The sequence below is a fragment of the Malania oleifera genome, chromosome 10, assembly GCF_029873635.1.
Source record: "Malania oleifera isolate guangnan ecotype guangnan chromosome 10, ASM2987363v1, whole genome shotgun sequence".
In the NCBI taxonomy this organism is placed as follows: domain Eukaryota; kingdom Viridiplantae; phylum Streptophyta; class Magnoliopsida; order Santalales; family Ximeniaceae; genus Malania; species Malania oleifera.
Window position 1 is genome coordinate 91,223,009 of NC_080426.1, and position 20,008 is coordinate 91,243,016.

A 20,008-nucleotide genomic window follows, 5' to 3' on the forward strand; every position below is an offset into this window, starting at 1 on the left:
AAGTATTACCATGTTACTTTGTTAATATATATATATAGAAACAGACTATCTTATCGATACGACAGAAATTACATCTCCTATGGCTAAAGGAGATCATATATTGGCACTTGAACCAAATTTTATAGAAGTTAGCATGGTGATTGCGAGATAAATGATGAAGCAGAAACATGAGCTTAGATAATGATTAGGAAAACATCTGCAAGACATAATTGAATCAATTACATTAAAGAACCCCAAATATACATTTGGATTGGGTTTCCATCCAACCAAAAAAGACAAGACATAAGCATACATCTAATGCAAAGAAAGAAGGCTGGTCAACTTTGAAGGAAGAAATCATAATGAGCCTAGACTAGTGATTCCTCATATCCGTTATACATTTCCAAAGCCATTATGCATGATGCACCACAGACTGGAGACAATTCCCAAGGAAGAGATCGAGCTATAGAACTGTTTCAAGATTAGATGTCCATCAGTGTGGTTGATCAAGAAAAGCACCATATAGATGTTCTAAATTTGCACCACAACAACTTGATAATTGGACCGCTAAGGTTCTATCAATATATGCATTATTTGCTAAAAAAAACTTTATCTCTGGTTTAATCTGTGGCCAAAGTTAGATAGTTCATTAACAAGTTTATCTTTCTTACTTTATCTTTTTAGGGTAGTTCATTTTATCCTTGCAAAAAAAATCCATCTTAAGCCTTGATAACATTGTTGATTGCAATGAAAATGCTTTGCCAAACCTCAGTGAAGGAGATGAGGAGTTAGGACCATCAGAAGAGATTTTAAGAATGTTGGAGCATAAGGAAAAGTAGATTAAGGCATATGCAGATGGAATAGAAGTGGTGAATATGGGAATAAAGGAAGCTCTATGAGAATTAAAGATTTGTACCATGGTGAATTAAAAAATAAGGCAAGAAGTAGTGAATTTTCTTCACGAATACAAGGACATATTCACTTGGTCTTATCAATACATGCTAGGCTTAGATACCAATGTGGTGACTCATTAGATACAAGTATGACCAAATTGTAAGCGTATGAAACAAAAGCTCAAAAGAATGCATCCAAAATAGCTAGTGAAGATCAAAGAAGAGGTTAATAAATAGTTTGATGTAGGTTTGCTAGAAGTTTATAACTATTCGAAATAGGTAGTGAACATTATTCTAGTTCCCAAAAAGTATGAGAAAGTAATAATGTGTATTGATTATTAAGATCTAAACAAAACTGACCCAAAGGATGACTTTTCGTTACCCCTGACATGTTGGTAGACAATATAGGTGGACATAAGTTTTCATTTGTGGATGGTTTCTCTAGATATAACCAAATCAAGATGGCAGAAGAAGATAAAGTAAAGGCCATATCCATTACCCAATGAGACACATTTTGTTACAAAGTAATGTCTTTTAAATTAAAGAATTGTGGTGCCACATATCAAAGAGGCATGGTTACACTATTCCATGACATGATGCATACGAAAGTTGAAGTATACATGGATGACATGATTTCTCAGTTAAAAATTGATGAAGTCTCAAGTGCTAAAAATGTCATTTGAAAGATTGAGGAAGTACAAGCTAAAGCTTAAGTGCGAAAGTTGTTAGGATTTAAAGTAAGTCAAAAAGGGATTGAAGTGGAACCAACTAAAATCTCAGTAATAGAAAAGTTGGAACCTCCATCCATTGAAAAGTAAGTACAAGGATTTTTGGGAAGGTTAAACTACATTGCTTGGTTCGTAGCCCAGGTAACAACTACCGGTGAACCAATATCTATATTATTAAGGAAGAATTATCCTTATATTTGGTTTGATGAATGCCAACAAGTCTTTGGCAAAATCAAAGAGTATTTAAAGATTCCACAAGTATTGATGCCACTAGTACCTAGAAAGCTATTGATTCTCTACTTGACTGTATCAAAGGAATCTATGGCATGCATGTTATGTAAAAATGATGAAACAAAAAAGAAGGAAAGAACAATTTACTATTTGAGCTAGAAGTTCAATCAATGTGAGTCTAGATGTTCAATGGTGGAAAAGACGTGTTGTGTATTAGGCTGGGTAGGTCATCAATTAAGACAATAGATGTTGTATCACATGACTCATTTTATTTCTCAAATGGATCTATTAAAGTAGATTTTTGAAAAGCTAGCATTGTTAGGAAGAATAGCTTGGTGGAATATGCTACTATCCGAGTATGACATTATCTACAAATCAGCCAAGGGAATCAAGAGACTAGTAGTAGTTGACAATTAGCCAATCACGCAATAGAAGAAGAGAGAACATCTAATTATTGAGTTTCCCTAATGAACATATTTTATCCATAGAAGAAGAAAATGAATGGAAAATGTATTTCAATGGCACAAAAATGCTTATGGATGTGGACTAGGGCAGTGTTGGTATCACCTCGAGGGGAATAGTTTCCTATTGTGACAAAGTCAACTTTTTCTTTTACTAATAATGTTATTGAATATGAGGCTTGCATAGCTGGACTAAAAGCCACATAAGAAATGAGAATCTAAGATCTTGAAGTATATGGGGATTAAGCTCTTATCATATGCCAAGTTGTTGGAAAAATGAAAAACCAAAGATTGGAAGTTGATACCTTATCAACAATTTATGGAGAAATGTGTCCAACAGTTCAGATTCATATCTATTGAGCACCTACCAAGGTTAGAGAAAAAATTTGTAGATGCATTAGTAACTTTGACTTCTATGATAAGAATTACTAATGAAAAGATGATCCAACCATTGAGAGTAGATGTACTAAATGATCCCGCTCATTGTATGGTCATTCAAGAAGAAGCAACTGGAAAGCCATGGTACTATTATGTCAAGCGATACTTGCAAAAGCAGCAGTACATGCATCGAATAATGATAGAAAGATAATTTGTAGATTATTCATGAACCTTAGTGGGGATACTATATACAAAAGAGGATTAGATATGACTGTTGAGATGCATGGATGTCAAAGAAACAACTAAAATTATTGAGAAAGTTCATGGAGGGTCTTGCTTTACTCACCCACATAGACATATGTTGGAAAAAAGGATCCTAAAACTTGACACCATTGGAATATTATGGAGATTGACTGCATTGATTTTGTCAAAAGATGCTATAAATGTCAAATATATGTAGATAAGTTGAAAGCTCCACTTGTTCCACTACATTCCATGTTGGCACCTTGGCTATTCTTAATGTGGGGCATAGATGTAATTGGGCCAATTCCACCCAAAGCATCAAATGATTCATTTTGGTGGTCACTGACTACTTTACAAAGTGAGTGACGTTGCATCATATGCAAGCGTAATAAGAAAGGTAGTAATTAAATTCATTAAGAAAGAAATAATCTACAGATTTGACTCCAAGATACATCATTTCAGACAATGCAACAGATTTGAATAACAAAATGATGGACTTATGTAAACAATTCAAGATCCAACATCGCAATTTTGTCACTTATTGTCTTAAGATGAATGAAACTGTTGAAATCGCAAATAAGAATGTCAAGAAGATTTTGGAGAAAATGACAATTACCTTCAAAGATTGACATAAAAATATTACCATTTGCTTTACATGCTTATCGCACAACTATCAGAGCTTTAATAGGTGCAACTCCATATTCATCAGTATATGGGATAGATGCAGTGGTACTAGTAGAAGCAAAGATACATCTCTTAGAATCCTTATGGAATCTGAATTGATTGAATTTGAATGGGTACAGAACATACTGGATTAGGTAAACTTCATCGATGAGAGAAGTTTAAAAGTCATACACTATGGACAATTATATTAGCACGGGATCACCAAAACTTATAATAAGATAGTCTAACCTCACAACTTCAAGAAGGGGATTTGGTACTAGAGAGAATTCAAGCCAAAAAAAATGACCCTAAAAGAAAATTTATTCCAAATTATGAAGGGTCCTATACAGGGAAGAATGCTTTCTTGGGAGGTGTAGTGGTCTTATAGGTGATATGGACAATAAAGTGATTGACCAACCTTATACTTCAGATGTAATTAAGAAGTTCTATCCTTTAACCTTGCATTATACCTACAAGACAATGTAATATTCATTTTAATGATTAATAAAATGCAAGTTTTTCCAGTTCTTTATGTCATCTTGTGTTATGTGACTTTAGAAAAAAAAATTGAATTGTTAGCTCTAAAATTGCATCTGATATACAAAAAAACTTAATCCCTGAAAAAGGGGAATGCAGGTAGCTTATTAAAAAAAAAAATGATAGGTTTAATCCAAACAATCACAAAAATTCAGCAATATTTATATTGTATAACATAAAATCTAGCAATACCTCTTATTTTATTTTAGTTTTTTTATAAAAAAAAAAAAAAGTATAAAGAAGTTGGCTAATTTTTTTTTTACAATATTTATATAAAACAAATGAACAAAAATATATAGTTTTAACTCTATTTGTTTGCAAAAATAGTTTTATTTTATATCTCTAATTTTTTAATTATTATAAAAAAAATCGACCTTATTTCTTAATTTTTCAAATTTATATAAAAAAAAAGTAGAAAAACATCTTTTTACTAGACTTTTTAACTCTTAGTTTCCTATGAGAGCATTAATTTCGATCTTTGACTTTAATTTGTGTACATTATATATTTAATTTCTTTTTAATCCATACAAATCTAAATTCAAACTTCAAAATCCATGATTCTATGTATTACCTTACATAAATTTTGAAATTAGAAAATATATATATATATTTTTTTGTGATTATTTTGAAATCTAATAATAAATAAATAAAAATTTATTGTATGAGTAAATAAAAAACTAACTCCTTTTTTAGGTCAGTTTGAATACTATATTTAATAACATAGCAACCTAGATAAAACCAAGAAAAAAATACAAATCGACTCAAGCAAAGATCAATAATTAATTATAAAAAAAATAAAAAAAATGTATTCATTTAACATTCATATTTTACATATAGATCTAATATTGAAATTTATAGTTTTAAATAATGAAATATAGTTTTTAAAATTATAGTTAACATTTTTTTTTTAACTCTGTGTTTTATAGTAACTTAAATTTAAAAATATCAAATCACTTTTCAGTTTTTATGATGTGCTTAATCATTTGATTTGTATAAGACTTTGCAAAATTTTTGCAACATTTTAATTACTAGGCATTTTAATAATTTATTAATAATTTTAACTATATATATATATATATATATATATATATATATATATATAGAAATAATATAATGATAGATGTATGTTGCCATACTAGTGTCAATCAATTGAGATTTCAAAACCAATTTAGTCTTTGATCCACTTATTTCATCTTCAAGAAATTATAATTAATTGACCAATTTTCTTAACTCATTAAACTGATGTCATTTTCTATCACAATTAAAGAAAAGAGGCAAAACATTATTATTTTGATAAGGGTAAATGTATTTTTTGAGACTTAATAATTGACTAAAGGAAAATTTATTTCGTCAATATATATATATATATTTCTAAAAATTTTTTCTTTAAAAAGTGAAAAGGTATTGATGAATTTTACCCAATTACAAAATGGCCAAAAACGAGTTAATAAGGAATGTCCCAAAATCCGTGAATATGAAATGTTTGTTACACTAGCATCAATTATATATATATATATATATATATGCTCTTAAAATTATTATTATTATTTTGATAATTCGAGTACTCCAATCATCATCGCGCCACTTTAGATAATATGGTGCGGCATCAAAATCAATGGGATAAAAACCATCCGGCCATTGAAGCACCCTTAGTAATTCACTGGGATAAATTCTTAATGAGGAATCAAACTCGTGACCTTAGGATCACCAAAATCACAAGACACCCTTACCACTTGAGTCAACCCGAACTTACTATTTTGAAATTAAAACATTCAAAGACCCAAGAGGGGCACCCCGTCCATTGACAAAAGTTTAAATGGTTCAATAAATGAGACAATGACCGACCACTGGTCCATTAGGAGAAGGTAGACAATATAATATGAAATTAAAAGGGAGGTTTTTTGTTAATCTCGCGTAGGCTGCTGCAGTACTCGTGAGCGGTATTCACCCAACGCCCAAATAGGGAAAATGTTCCTGTATGCAGCGTATGTGATCGTACAATTCCGGTTGAACACCCCCGTGATCTCCTGCCAACAACAGTACAATGTGTCAAATCACAACACAGGAATTTAACAATTGACAAAAACCTCTTATTGGAAAAAACAAAAAACAAACCTGTGAATGTAGTACTGGTAGTAGAATACAGGCACATATAACATACTCCAACCCAGCGGAAAAGAGGAAGAGGAGCACTGGTGGTAAAAAAACCAGACTCGTTCTCTTTTTGAAACCCTTATATCTATTTCTAGTCTTTGTTCAATTAGCTTTTCGGAAGTTTCATTGTATGACTTGTAAGCTCAAATCCATGATCAGTTGCACTTGTCAAGAGGACAAGGACCAAATAGGACGCAGGCACAGAGAAGGTCAATCCATGAATTTTTCAACTAATTCCATTACTAACTCAAGCATCTAACTACATATTTAGTACATAGAAAATGAATGAAGTCGAGGAGAATGAAATCAATTTTATTACATAATTTCGTCATGCTTTCCAATTCAAATTTTTATTTCATTACTTTCCTGCTCTCATGCCATCCGCCAGTTTTTGAAAAGGCTCAATCGAGCCTCAAGGCAAGGCATGCCTAAAATGCCTTGAGGCTCGATCTAAAATAATAAATTTAGTAAAGGCTAATGCATTACGTGCCGAGACTTGTGCATTTTTATAAAAGACATGTTTTTTGCACCTTTTAGTTGAGGTTTACGCATTTTAAGTGTGTGATTCTAAGTTGGAATTGGTAAAAGAGTTTAAATAGATGTTTTATTTTATAAAAAAGAATGTCATAATATGAGTTGATTTCAAAAACTCTTAAACCTCAACTTTTCTAAAATAACTGAGAGTTGAATCTTAAATCATGAAATAGTTTGAACTTTGCAATAATATAACTATTTTTTGTCGTGATTTATGTGATGTATTCAAGTTAGCAATTTTAGAATGAATAACAAGTAGTTTACAAAGTATATATATAATTTTTCTCTTTTACATTATACTTATGATTTTCTTAATTTTCCTTATTTTTAAAATAAATATAATTTGTTTACATATTTTTATCTTAAAGACAAATTATCAAAAGGCTTACGCCCAACGCCTTAAGGCTTACACTTAACCTCTTACGGGTTAAAATGCCTCACTTTACGCATTTAACTTTTCAAACATTGCCATCTGGAAATCAAACATGATGTAAGGATTTTCCCTGAACTTGAGCTTTAATTACCCCTTTTCCTTAAAATGTTCTTGGCAGGGAAACTTCTTAAGGAGCCTTCAAATTACCTTAAACAAGCCTTTGGATGGAACTTGCATCAACACTTGGTGCAATTTGTGGGAAACATTGAGCAAAATCCATGGTTTGCCTGCGTCTTTCAAAATACAGCAATAGTAGGACAATTCCCAAGAGGTGTTCGCAACATGTTTTAACATTTACAGGCATATGATGTTCGTAACATCTCATTCGTAGGTTTGCTTGGGGACAAGAATCCTACGTGTGACATCTTACCATTCTTGCAAATGATTCTTACAAAACATCAACATCCTATTCGCATCCTCTCCCATGAGTAAGTGTCATGAAAATTTCATTGCCATGAGTCTTACTTTTTTTGGACTAAATTGCCCTCACTTTTTAGCAAGTTCAACAACAATGCCTCTATAATATAGTGTTATTGCACACTACAATTAAATTTAAAATAATAAATAATTAATTAAACAAAAATAATATTATCATCATATTATAATAATATAATATAATGACTAATATTTAGTCAGCATATTGCCCTCAATTATTTCTGTTAATAGATTATTTAAATGTTGATTTTTTTTATTTATTTATGATTGTTGAAAAATTTAGGATGTGAATTTAATTAAGTACACATTCATAGTGCTATATTACCACTTTACCTAAAAGCTAAAGTTGCTAGGTTGTCGGCCAACAAAGTATATCAAGCCTTAACACTCCCATGCACATGTAATCCAACAACACGGGAGATGATAAACACGTGATAAATAATACCCATTAGAGGGAGTACAATAATTTGTTAAACACCAAACAATAAACATGGGCAAGGAGACTAGAACCTAGGACCTCCTTAGTAACCTGACTTTGATACCATGTTAGACTACCGTTTTACCTAAAAGCTTAAGCAATTAGGTTGTGGGACAACAATGTATATTAAACCTTAACACTCAGTATTATATACACTAGTGGTATAATGATCATCTTTTTTGAACAACTGTTAAGATTTTCATGTCTAACCAAGCATTAACAAAGGAATCATGTGTACATTTATGAGAATCTAACAACATGAACCAAATAAAAATATTCCCATGAGGTAGTTATCCTAATTCATGTATAAGATTCTTGGGAATGTCAACTATAAGAATATTTTTTATACCGCTAAACAAACAACCCCTTAAAGAAGAGAATGACCTCCCTTGAATGTTTTCTCACATCTAAGAACCTTTTGCCCAAGATGGCGTGTCTTCACAAGTGTCTCCAAGACATTTGCTTACACAAGATCAATTCCAAATGATGCACGAGCAAATGAATTCATTAGCATAGAATGTGAAGGCAATCTCACCATCCAATTCCTTGCATCAAGCACGACGCACACCTCAAACAATCATTGATGCACTAGGTGAAGGAAAGAAGCCCTATAATGCCCAAGGAAGTTCAAGCTCTATAGAGGAACTTCTCCACAAATCAAGGAAGCAACTTGTCATTTTTGAGAGAAACATGTGGGCTTTTGAGATTGGAGAACGCAACCATACAAACCAGCAATGCCAATGCTAGAGCAACGAATTGAGATTCCCTTTAAGAAGGCGATAATGGATGAGCTCCTCCTGGGGTCCCGTATGCTTAAAATCTTTTGTCAGTAGTTTGGATCCCATCAATCATTTGGAAACATTCTCGGTCCTAATGATCCTTTTTGGAGCATCCAACCCTATCATGTGCAGAGCATTTGCCACAACCTTAAAGAAATCAGCACATACATGGTATTTCAACTCAAAAGCTAGATCAATATGCTTATCTTGCCACTTCATCACCCTATTTGTAAACCAATTCATTAGGAGCGGTGCACAAGAAAGACCCTTTCAAGCTAGATGGATATTCAACAAGTGGAGGAAGAGTCCTTGAGCGAATACATCAAACACTTAAATTTCAAAGCACTAGAGGAGGTGTCAAACCTTGACCAAGGAGAGCCCATAGCAATATTGATGTACAAACTTGGACCAATAAAATTAAATTTTGCATTCTCCAGAAGCTTGACACTAGCTAAAGAAAGCTAAAGGATACGACAAGAGAAGGTGGAAACACTAGAGGGAAAAATAGGAGGATAAGGAAGGAAGGTTGTGCCACAAAAGCTTCTAGCACTTATCTTGCTAAATACATGACAAGGACATATCTTGATGCAAATTTGTATTTGGGAGCAAGGGGCAACATCACTTGGACACATACAATCAATCCCATTGAGATAATGGACATGACTTAGAGGATGGCTCATTGGGTAGGATTATCCAATGAAGAGAAGCACAAAAGGAAAGAATGGAGAAAGTAGGAGAATATCTAGTATGAATTACTCATGTGATATTGGAGGACTACTTGGAGTAGACCCATCTGCATTTCGAGAAGTTCAACATGGAGTCTATTCACCACACACAAGGCGAAGAGAGCTAGTAGGACCTGCCTCACCTACAAGCACAAAGAATGTAAAATCTTTGTTTGACCAAACCTTAAGGGGCTAAAGCTCACCTATAACAAATTTACAATGCCCTAGTTGTCAACCCCACCATTGCCAAGATGTGATAAAAAGGGTTCTTGAGCATAGTGTGAGCTTAGATGCTTAGTTGAATTCTTATAGACCATCCCAAATGAACATGAGCAAAGATTGACCAAAGTGAGTGAAAATGCCCCTTGTTGTTTTCATAGGAGAGATCATTCAATCTTAGGGAATTGTGTCCCTATCAGTTTCCCTTAGGATAGACTCTAAGGACCATACCTTGGTAGACTTCCTAGTAATGAAGACACTTCTACTTATAACACTATTTTGGGCCCAGCCAATCTCAATTGTGTAAAAGTCATCATGTTCACTTACCATTTGGAGATCAGTTTCCATGAAGAATAGACTCGTAGAGCTTTGTGGAGACCAAATCATTGGCAAATAGTGTTATGTTACTGCATTTAAGAGGAAGGATATAAAAAATGAAACATTGGCAATTAAAAACATAAAGCCTTTGCTCTTAGTACAAAGAAACACACTAGTAGATGAAATGGACTCTGTGGTCATTGGTGAAGATCTTAAAACAACTCATGTTGGGTCCAAACTCATAGTGGAGATGAAAGACGAATGCGCAAAATTCTTAAAACAGAATGCAAATGTATTTGTTTGGACCTTGAAGGAAACACCCAAAGTAAGTCTAGGAGTCACCAAATACTGCCTGGATGTAGAATCAACTTGCAAACCCATTGAGCAGAAGAAAGAGTTTTCGCTCCAGAGAAAAGCAAAACAATTGAGGAAGAAATTCAAAAAATTATGAAAGCAGGATTCATCAAAGAGTAAGTTAGATGGATTGGCCTTATAATGTTGTCTTAGTAAAAAAAAGCCAATATGGCAAATGTGCATAGACTTCACCAACCTAAATCTCAGTTAAAACATCATATTTCCTAATCCTATTATCCCCAAACTTAGTGTTCCACTTTTTCGAAACTCCTTTTAAATGTTTTGAGGTTTTTATCATAATCTTAAAAACTCTCACAACCTCAAACAGATGCCACATCCCAATAATTATTAATCTAAGAATGAAAAGCCTTATTATGATCTAACCACATATTCACATAACTAAAGGGGGTAGGACCCACTTTACGTTGCTAGATTCTAACAAGGGAAAGTGGGCTAACACTGATGTAGATAAAGATGTTGGGGAAAGACTAGGAAAATCATCCGCCCACTAACTACTAAACAAGAATCCATCTACACGACTAGCCATCAGTCTATCTCCACCCACAAACCAAAATAAATCAGATTGTCCATAGGGATATCCCTCAACCCAATCCTTGATGAATCTATCAAAATTCTGCAACGCTCAAGGTAAACCTACTTCCTGCTTTCTCTTTATTTCCCCTGGAAATCTTACTCCATAAAAATTATCGTCCCAGAATCCACCTAAGAAAACAAAAATCCAACACTGCATACAACTCTTCCTGAAAAACAGAATGAAGAAGAGGCCTAGGAGGACCATAGACTGAATAAAACCACCGTTGTTCCCTACCTCTAATATCTAACAACAAAAATAAAGAAAAGAAACCTAGTAGACTATCAGAACGACTGTCCCACAAAATAATAATAACTCCAGCAGCTCCTTGAGAAGGAAAGAGCTCCCAATCCTTAATCCTACCCTCTCAAGCACTCCTATTCAACCCCCCATCTATTTTTTCGAGTTTAGTTTCTTATAGGAAAAACAAAAAAAAAAATCACGTGAGTTTCTAGTTAAAACTTCCTCAATCAAGCTCCTTTCACTAACATCCCCTAGACCTCTACATTTAAACTAATTCACTTCATAACTTAACCAATTTTCAACCCCTCCCCCCCACTTTTATCCCGCCCCCATAGTTAACAGAAGTTTTTTACTTGTTCAATTAAGGTTCTTTCATCTAACTTCCAATTCACTCCATTAATATACTTCCAAGTTAGCAGGCCTCTGCTTTTAATATTCCTCCAAAGAGTACAAACTTGTATATTATTCTGCTAGGCAATTGGGGAGTGGGATGGTAAGGTTTGAACCCTGCTCAAATGTAGAGATGAATCATATTAGTACTCTTATGAGATGATAATGCTTCCTGTCTTAGAACCACAATTCTAATTTTTCACATAGAACCTTTTGAGAGAAGCTCAGTTCAATCATGACAGAACCTCACTTCCATCATTATAAACCTCCGAACACTTTTACTAGGCCATGTACCTAAGAGATTATATTTTCAGTTAAATAAAGATGAAGTTGCAATGTAATTTTGCAACTGCTTAGGCATTGTTATTTTAACTTATTATCTTAATGCAATTATGTTGGTCTACCTGTTAGGATTAGAGATTTCTTTGAGAATATCGTATGTTAGTTTATATTTTATATTTTAAGACAGACTTTTGTTTATATATGTATAATTTATAAAGACATTTCTAGATGCTTCTAACCTTGGACTCTTCATAGCCCTCTATTTCCATGCACCTTACATCCACCCATTCTGGGTCCACTTCATTAAGTATGGCTCATGGCTATCCATGTCCTCAAAAAACGAGAATATTAATCTAACATTTTTTGTATTAAAAAAAAAAAGTCACTAAAAGCTCTGATACTGTTGATATACACGAGAATAAACTAAACGCATGCATCCAACAAATAACACTTTAGGGGAGATTTGCAACATCTTTCAACATTTCCGGGAATGTAATGTCATGTCCCTAATACTATGCCTAGGCAAGAATTTGTTTTACAAATCATCATTTGAAACCAAGTTAAAATCCAATTAAGAGTGAACATTTGCTGAAAACACAAGACATATATAAATATTTCATGAGCAACTAAAACGTTTATCATTCAGTGACAAGGTCTTTACATTGAGTTGTACGTTACATACAATATTTTTCTCATTCCCTAGTCTTCATATATAACTGCCAAAACTGAACACACTCTTAGTATCCTTAATGTCTTCCTGCCAACCTGTAATATATGTTGAAATGGTGGTATCTTGGAGAACCTAACAAGAGGAGCTCTCCTTCAGTTTGAACTTAATTTTCAGCTTCTTTTCACGTAGTTTAACTCTCCCTTTGAATTTACTACATTTTCTCCTAATTTTCTCTAATTTCCTTGATTTTCTACAGAGTTATTTCTCACTTTCTCCCCCCCTCTCTCTTTCTCGAACTAGGATTTTCAGCAAGAGTTTGTGGTCTTCTTTTCAATGTTCAGGCTGCTGTGCAAGGCTAGAAAAATCAAGACAGCAGCTGGACACATGGCAGGACCATAGCAGCTAGTGGCAACAGGGGTCCTGCAATGCTGACATTTGTGCACTAGGTGTCTGCTGCTGATTTTTTAGAACTGCTAGGTGGCTGCTGTTGGTTTGTAGTGTTGCCAGGTGTCACACCTGGTTTCAACATGCCCCATCTTTATTTTTTATTCTCTCTCTCTCTACCCCAACTCTTATGCTATTTATGTTTTAGCTTGACCCTCATAATTTGCTTCATCTAAGCGCCTCCTATCCCTAATAAGTCAAATGGAATTTCCCATATCAGTTAACACAACTGAAATAAATGAATAACGTGGCTAGTATGAACTTGCTTATTGCAAAACAAAGCAAGTCATGCTAATTTATCAGAGTAGTTTAAATTTACCGTGACCTAAAGGGTATGGTTATCACAACTCCCCCCCACCCCCTCTTAAGAAATTTCGCCCTCAAAATTTTATCTGACCTTAGGCTGCAAATAAATGAGGATATATTTTGGCCATGTAGATTTTTGATTCACAGGTCGCTTCTTCGATGCCATGGTGTTGCCATAGTTCCTTGACCAAAGGAATAACCTTTTCCCTTAAGACCCTTTCCTTCTTTTCAAGAATCTGAATAAGATTTTCTTCGTAACTGGCATCCTCCTTCAACAGAATATTGGACCATTCAAGAACATGACTCGGATCTGGTTCATACTTTTGAAGCATCGGGACATGGAAAACATCGTGAATATGAGCTAATTCAGACAGCAACCTCAATTTATATGCTGCTGTCCCAACTCGTTTTACAATTTGAAACGACCCAATACAACGAGGTTGTAATTTCCCCTTCTTCCCAAATCTAAATATCCCCATTCGAGGTGACAACCTAAGGAATACAAACTCTCCGACTTCAAATTCTAGTGGTCATCTTCTTTTATCAGTGCAACTCTTTTGTTGGCTTTGGGCTGTGAGGAGAAGATTTCATACTAGCTTAATCTCCTCAATAGTTTCTTGAATTAAATCTGGACCAAGCATTTGACTTTCCCTTATCTCTGCCTGGTGATCTACAAGGTCTCCCATATAGAGCTTCATAAGGTGCCATATTTATACTTGATTGGAAACTGTTGTAGGCAAATTCTACTAAGGATAGATGCTGACTCCAACTCCCTTTGAAGTCTAGAATGCAAGCCCTCAACATATTCTCTAAAATTTGAATTACCCTTTCAGATTGGCCATCTGTTTCAGGATGATAGGCAGTGCTGAATTTTAATTGTGTACCCAGAGACATTGGAAACTTTGCCAAAATTGAGCGGTAATTCTTGATCTCTATCTGAGATGATGGATAACAGAATCCCATGTAGCCTTACAATTTCTTTTATTTACAATTGACTTAGCCTTTCCAGTGAATTTGAAATCCTGATGGGTAAAAAGTGAATTGATTTTCTCAACCTATCCATAATAACCCACACGGTATCATGACCAAGTGTAGTCCTTGGCAACCTTGAAACAAAATCCATTGTTACCTCATCTCACTTCCATTGTGCTATTGGTAATGACTGTAATAAACTTGCAGGCTTTTGATGTTCAACTTTCACTTGTTGACTAGTTAGACATTTTGTCACAAATTATCTCACGTCCTCCTTCATACCTGCCCACCAAAATTGCCTTCTTAGATCTCTATACATCTTAATGCTGTCGGGATAGATTCTGTATCTAGAACAGTGTGCTTCTCGTAAGACTTCCTTTTCAAATCATGTGGAACACAAAGCCTACCCAAATAACAGTCTTCCATCTGAAGATTTTGTCCATCGTTTAGAGTGTGTACCCTCTTCTATACCTCTCAATATTTTCTGAAATTGACAGTCCTGCTCTTGTCCTTTGATAATTTGCTCCAATAAAGTTGGTTGTGCCTTGAAGTTACATATACAAACCTCGTCTCCTTCATCTGCAAGTTAAAAGAATCTATTGTCTCCAACATTTTCCACCTTTGAATTTTCATGTTTGCCAATGTATGTCAAGACTTCCTACTTAGTGCATTTGCCACAACATTTGCCTCACTTGGATGATAATGGAGTTCAAAGTCATAATCTTCCAAATACTCCACCCATCACCTTTGCCTTAAGTTCAATTCCTTATGAGTAAAGAGATATTTAAGGCTTTTATGGTCTGAATACACTTCAAATTTGTTCCCATACAAGTTTGAATGCCATAATTTTAAAGCAAACATGACAACAGCTAATTCCAAGTCATGCATTGGATAATTATGCTCATGTGACTTTAATTGTTGAGATCCATACGCAACTACCCTTTCCTTATGCATCAACACACATCCTAGTCCGTTTAAGGAAGCATCTGTATATACTACACAACAATCTTCGTTGTTTGGAAGAGCTAGTATTGGGGCTATTGTCAATTGATGCTTTAATTCTTGAAATGCTCTTTCACATTCTTCACTCCACACAAATTTCTTTTTTTTCCTTGTCAACTCAGTCAAGGACATAGCTATCCTAAAAACTTTTGCACAAACCTGCGATAATACCCTGCCAAACCCAGGAAACTTAGAATTTTGGTCACATTTTTAGGGGTTTCCCAACTCAATACAACCTCAACTTTAGAATAATCAACAGATAACCGATCCTTGGTTATGACATGACCCAAAAATTTCACACTTGTTGTCCAGAACTCACATTTCTCACATTTAGCATATAACTAATGTTCTCGTAATGTTTGTAAAGCCAATCACAAATGTTCATGCTCTTCTTGAGTCTCTAAATATATCAAAATATCATCAATAAAAACTATAATAAATTGATCTAGGTATGGTTGAAAATCTCGATTCATCATATTTATAAAGACAGCAAGTGCATTGGTAACCCCAAATGGTAACACAAGAAACTCATAATGACCATATCGTGCACGGAATGCCGTCTTTGGGATGTCTGATTTCCAAATTCTTAGTTGATGATAACCTAATCACAAGTCAATCTTCGAAAAATATTGAGGCCCTTCCAATTGATCAAATAGTTCATCAATCCTTGGAAGTGGATACATTATTCATGATAGTAACTCAATTCAACTTCCTATAATCAACGCATAGCTTCAAGGAGCTATCATGTTTCTTAGCGAATAATACAAGTGCACCCCATAGTGATACACTAGGTCAAATAAATCCCTTATCGATGAGATCTTGTAGTTGCATCTTAAGTTCCCTTAAATTCATTTGGAGCCATTCTATATGGGGCAGTCGATATAGGTTCCATCCCCGACACTAAATCATTAGTAAACTCAATCTCTCGCTTTAGAGGCGATCCTGGTAAATCATCTGGAAAGATATCTAGAAATTCATCAACTATGGGCAAAGAAGCTCGGGTTTCATTAACTTGTGCACTTTCTTTCATTGTTGCATGATAAATGGATAACCACTTCATTCCCAGGATTATGTCATAATCCATAATATCTATGATTAATAAGTCAACTAAGAAGTCATGTTCATCAATATATAAAATGCATTTTAAGCATATTTTGTTCACATTTATAGTTTTTCCTACAGGTGAAGCAACATGTAGGACACTACACAAATGTTCAAATTCTAAACACAACATATTAAAAAAGGATGCAGCAATGTGGGAGCATGTATAATCAAATAAAAATCTTGCCCAAGTGTTGTGTAAAAGAATAACACCTTCCACCATAGCATTACTTGCCTCATTTAGTTGCTCTCCATAATGCCTATGTTGGGATGGTGCAACGCACAAAAATCTTCCTTTCACCTTATTCCCTAATCCTTCCCCTTTCCCTTATATGAAGCTACAACCTTAGATGGACTTGTAGGAGCATTCAACTCAATTGGTTGCACTAAATTTCGAGGAAAACTCAAACTTGGGGAAGGATGTGTTTGATAAGGTTAGGACGAGAGAACTAAGTTGTTGGTTGTTGTTGTCTTCATGGTATCATAGGAGATTGAGAGGTAGGATACTCCCTCCTTATATGCCCTTCTTGTCCACACCAATAACACTTTATAACTCTACGGAAGGGGCCATTGATTTGAGCACTTTGTTGTGGAGTTGGAGAGACTTTTGGCTTCTTTCCAGTTGATCCGGATTGGCTAAATGAAAACATCTTCTTCTAGTTATAAACTTTCTAAGTGTCTTCAATGTCTTGCTCTACTAAGGCAACCCTTTATTCCACAAGGAAAGGCCCAACATCTTCAGTCGTTTTGTAGGTGGAGAAGAAGTTGTCGACCTTCCCAGTGGATTTGAACCCAATTCTCAATAGATCAGCTCTCTTGTGCCCTTGCCCACATTGTGGCAAGCCTTTGAGTCTATTATTGAGTGGTGGCTTGACAGCCAACCCACCGGTAATGAGGAAGACGAGTAAGCACATACGATTAGTACGATTAGTGCTACAGGCAACTCTTTGGATTTCCTTAAGCTATATAAAGGTAGTCCCAAAGCCTTCGTTTTGTTTGAGGATGTCGATGTGGGCCCTAACGCAAGCCTTGGCTCTATAGATACGGAGATATTTTTCAGCCTAGTAATCTCACCTGGTGACTCAAAGCCTAATCCCAACTCTTTTTGTCCCTTTAAGCTACATGATAGTCCTTCTAAAGCTACCAAAAAAGTTAGTCCACTTTGGAAAGTTCGTCCCCCTACAAGACCTCCCCTCACAGGCAGCTACAACTCAAGAGGAGACGGTTTTGGACCAAGAACCCCCTAATTCTCCAAATGATACTAGAAGAATAGTCCTTGTCCTAGCCCTGAGTGTTGGCTATAACACTTTGTGCCAATCCCAACTTTGAGGATTTGGTTGAGAGGCCCAACTTTGAAGCTTAGAATGACTTGGACTTAGATAGCATTCACTTCAAGAATTAGGTATCTATTTGGGTTCTTCAGAAGCTGAAATCGGTAAGAAAAACCATAGGCGTGTCCTTCGGAGGGCCTTACAACAGAGTATTATGGTTGTTTGAGGATATTGAAGAAAAAAACAAAAGAGAAGAGAGGAAATGGGAAGCAATCACAAAAAACTTGCGGGCAATATCAGAAAGTTGGATACCAATGGGGAATTAAAACACTTAGAATGTACAGTGAACTATGGAAAAACTGGACGATGCTTATAAATGGAAGAGGCGTGCAGTAGCCAGAACCTTTCTGTTAAATCATGTTATGAAAAATCATTTCCTAAAAAGTGAGGGGTCTCAACGACAAATCCAAGAGTGTAATCAAGCCCTTCTTAAGGATTGGAGGGGTGAGGGTGTGTGCTTGCAAGAAATTATGGTGGAATCGATGTAGCAGCTTTTGATTAATGACCTCTGGAGCCGAGTAGCTTGTGATTGGATATCCCTTGGAGCAATAGGTAGCTTAGGGGGTATCCTAGTCTTGTGGAGGCCTAGTGTTATTGTTGGACCACTCCATAAACTCCTTTTTAGTCTGTTGTTTGCTAAAAAGCACGAATGATAACTTTTAGTCAATTTTTATAGGGGTGTATCACCCAGATGAGGGATACCTCGGGCCTCTTTTTTGGAATGAGCTCTTTAAGATTAGAGTAGATGGGATGCTCCTTGAATTATTGGAGGCAATTTTAATATGATTGTGTATCTGCATGAAAGAAGTGTGGGTAGCCTTGAGACTAGTAGCATGAGAGAATTCCTTCACTTTATTAATGTGAATGCCCTCATTGATCTCCCTCTCATTGGCAACTTCACTTGATCCAACTCCGAGGAGACGCCTTCCATTTCAAGGATTAATAGGTTCTTAATTTTGATTGAATTGGAACTTCATTTTCCTCATGTGATTCAAAGTCTACTTACTAGGACAATCTCCAATTATTTCCCCGTCACCCCACGGGTGTAGTTCAATGGGGGCCAACCCCTTTTCGCTTCGAGAATATGTGGTTAAAACATGATGGTTTTGGGGAGTTAGTGAAAACTTGGCGGACTTCTATTTTGGTAACTAAAAAGATTGTTATGCTTAATGGCATAAAAGAGATTGATGAATAGGAAATAATCTAGGGTCTTGATTATGAATAGAGAGCCAAAAGAGCTATGCTTAAGAAGGAATTAAAATGAGGTTACTAATCTTGAAGAGATATCTTGGAGGCAAAAATCAAAAGCTTTTTTGGCTTAAAGAGGGGGACCATATTACAAAATTGTTTTATTGGATAGCAAACACTCACTATAGAAGTGACAACTTATTCAACATTGAAATTAGGGAAATCGCCTTAACTAGGGAAGAGGATTTCAGGAGACATTTGTGGTTTTTATAAAGACCACTACATGGAACCCTAGGCTTGGAAACCTATAGTGGATGGCATGAATTTCATCTCTCAGCTCTTCCCCTGTAGGGTGGCTTGAGAGACCCATTGAAGAAGCAAAAGTCCTCCAAGCTATTAAAAATTGTAATGAGAATAAAGCTCCTGGACTGGATGGTTTCTCCTTGGCTTTCTTTCAGGCTAATTGAAGCCTCCACAAGCACAACTTGTTAAACAAGTTCGAGGAGTTCCATAGATTAAGAAAATTCATCAATTGCATAAAAACCATTTTTTTTAGGCTACCAACATCAAAGATTTTCGCCCCATTAGCTTGGTGGGAAGCATTTATAAAATCATTGCCAAAGTACTAGCTGAGAGGTTTTAAAAAAAAAAAAAAAACAATACTAGAAGTCATTGGTTTGTATCAACATTCTTTGTGGCTAGAAGATAGATTATGATTACTGCCGTTATTGCATAGGTTCAAAAAAGCAATATCAAAAGTCATTGGTCTGTATCAGCATGCTTTGCGGTTGGAAGACAAATTATGGATGATGCCCTTATTGCTAATGAAGTGGTGGATGCCTATCTAACGGAGGGAAGAAGGGGAATAGTGTGCAAACTAGATATGGAGAAAGCATTTGATCATGTCAACTAAAACTTCCTCCCTCATCTCCTCAGGAAAATGGG

General features: G+C 35.1%; 1 protein-coding gene across 3 annotated transcripts in view; it reads right to left on the reverse strand.

The window, feature by feature from the left end:
- Positions 1-5,769: 5,769 nt before the first annotated feature.
- Positions 5,770-20,008, reverse strand: part of LOC131165361 (cycloartenol synthase 2) — a 92,948-nt gene continuing 78,709 nt past the window's right edge. For all 3 annotated transcript variants that reach the window (XM_058123082.1, XM_058123081.1, XM_058123083.1), the window contains one exon: positions 5,770-6,140. In XM_058123082.1, the coding sequence (XP_057979065.1) occupies positions 6,018-6,140 (123 nt within the window). In that variant the 3' untranslated portion in view covers positions 5,770-6,017. The remainder of the gene's footprint in view (positions 6,141-20,008) is intronic.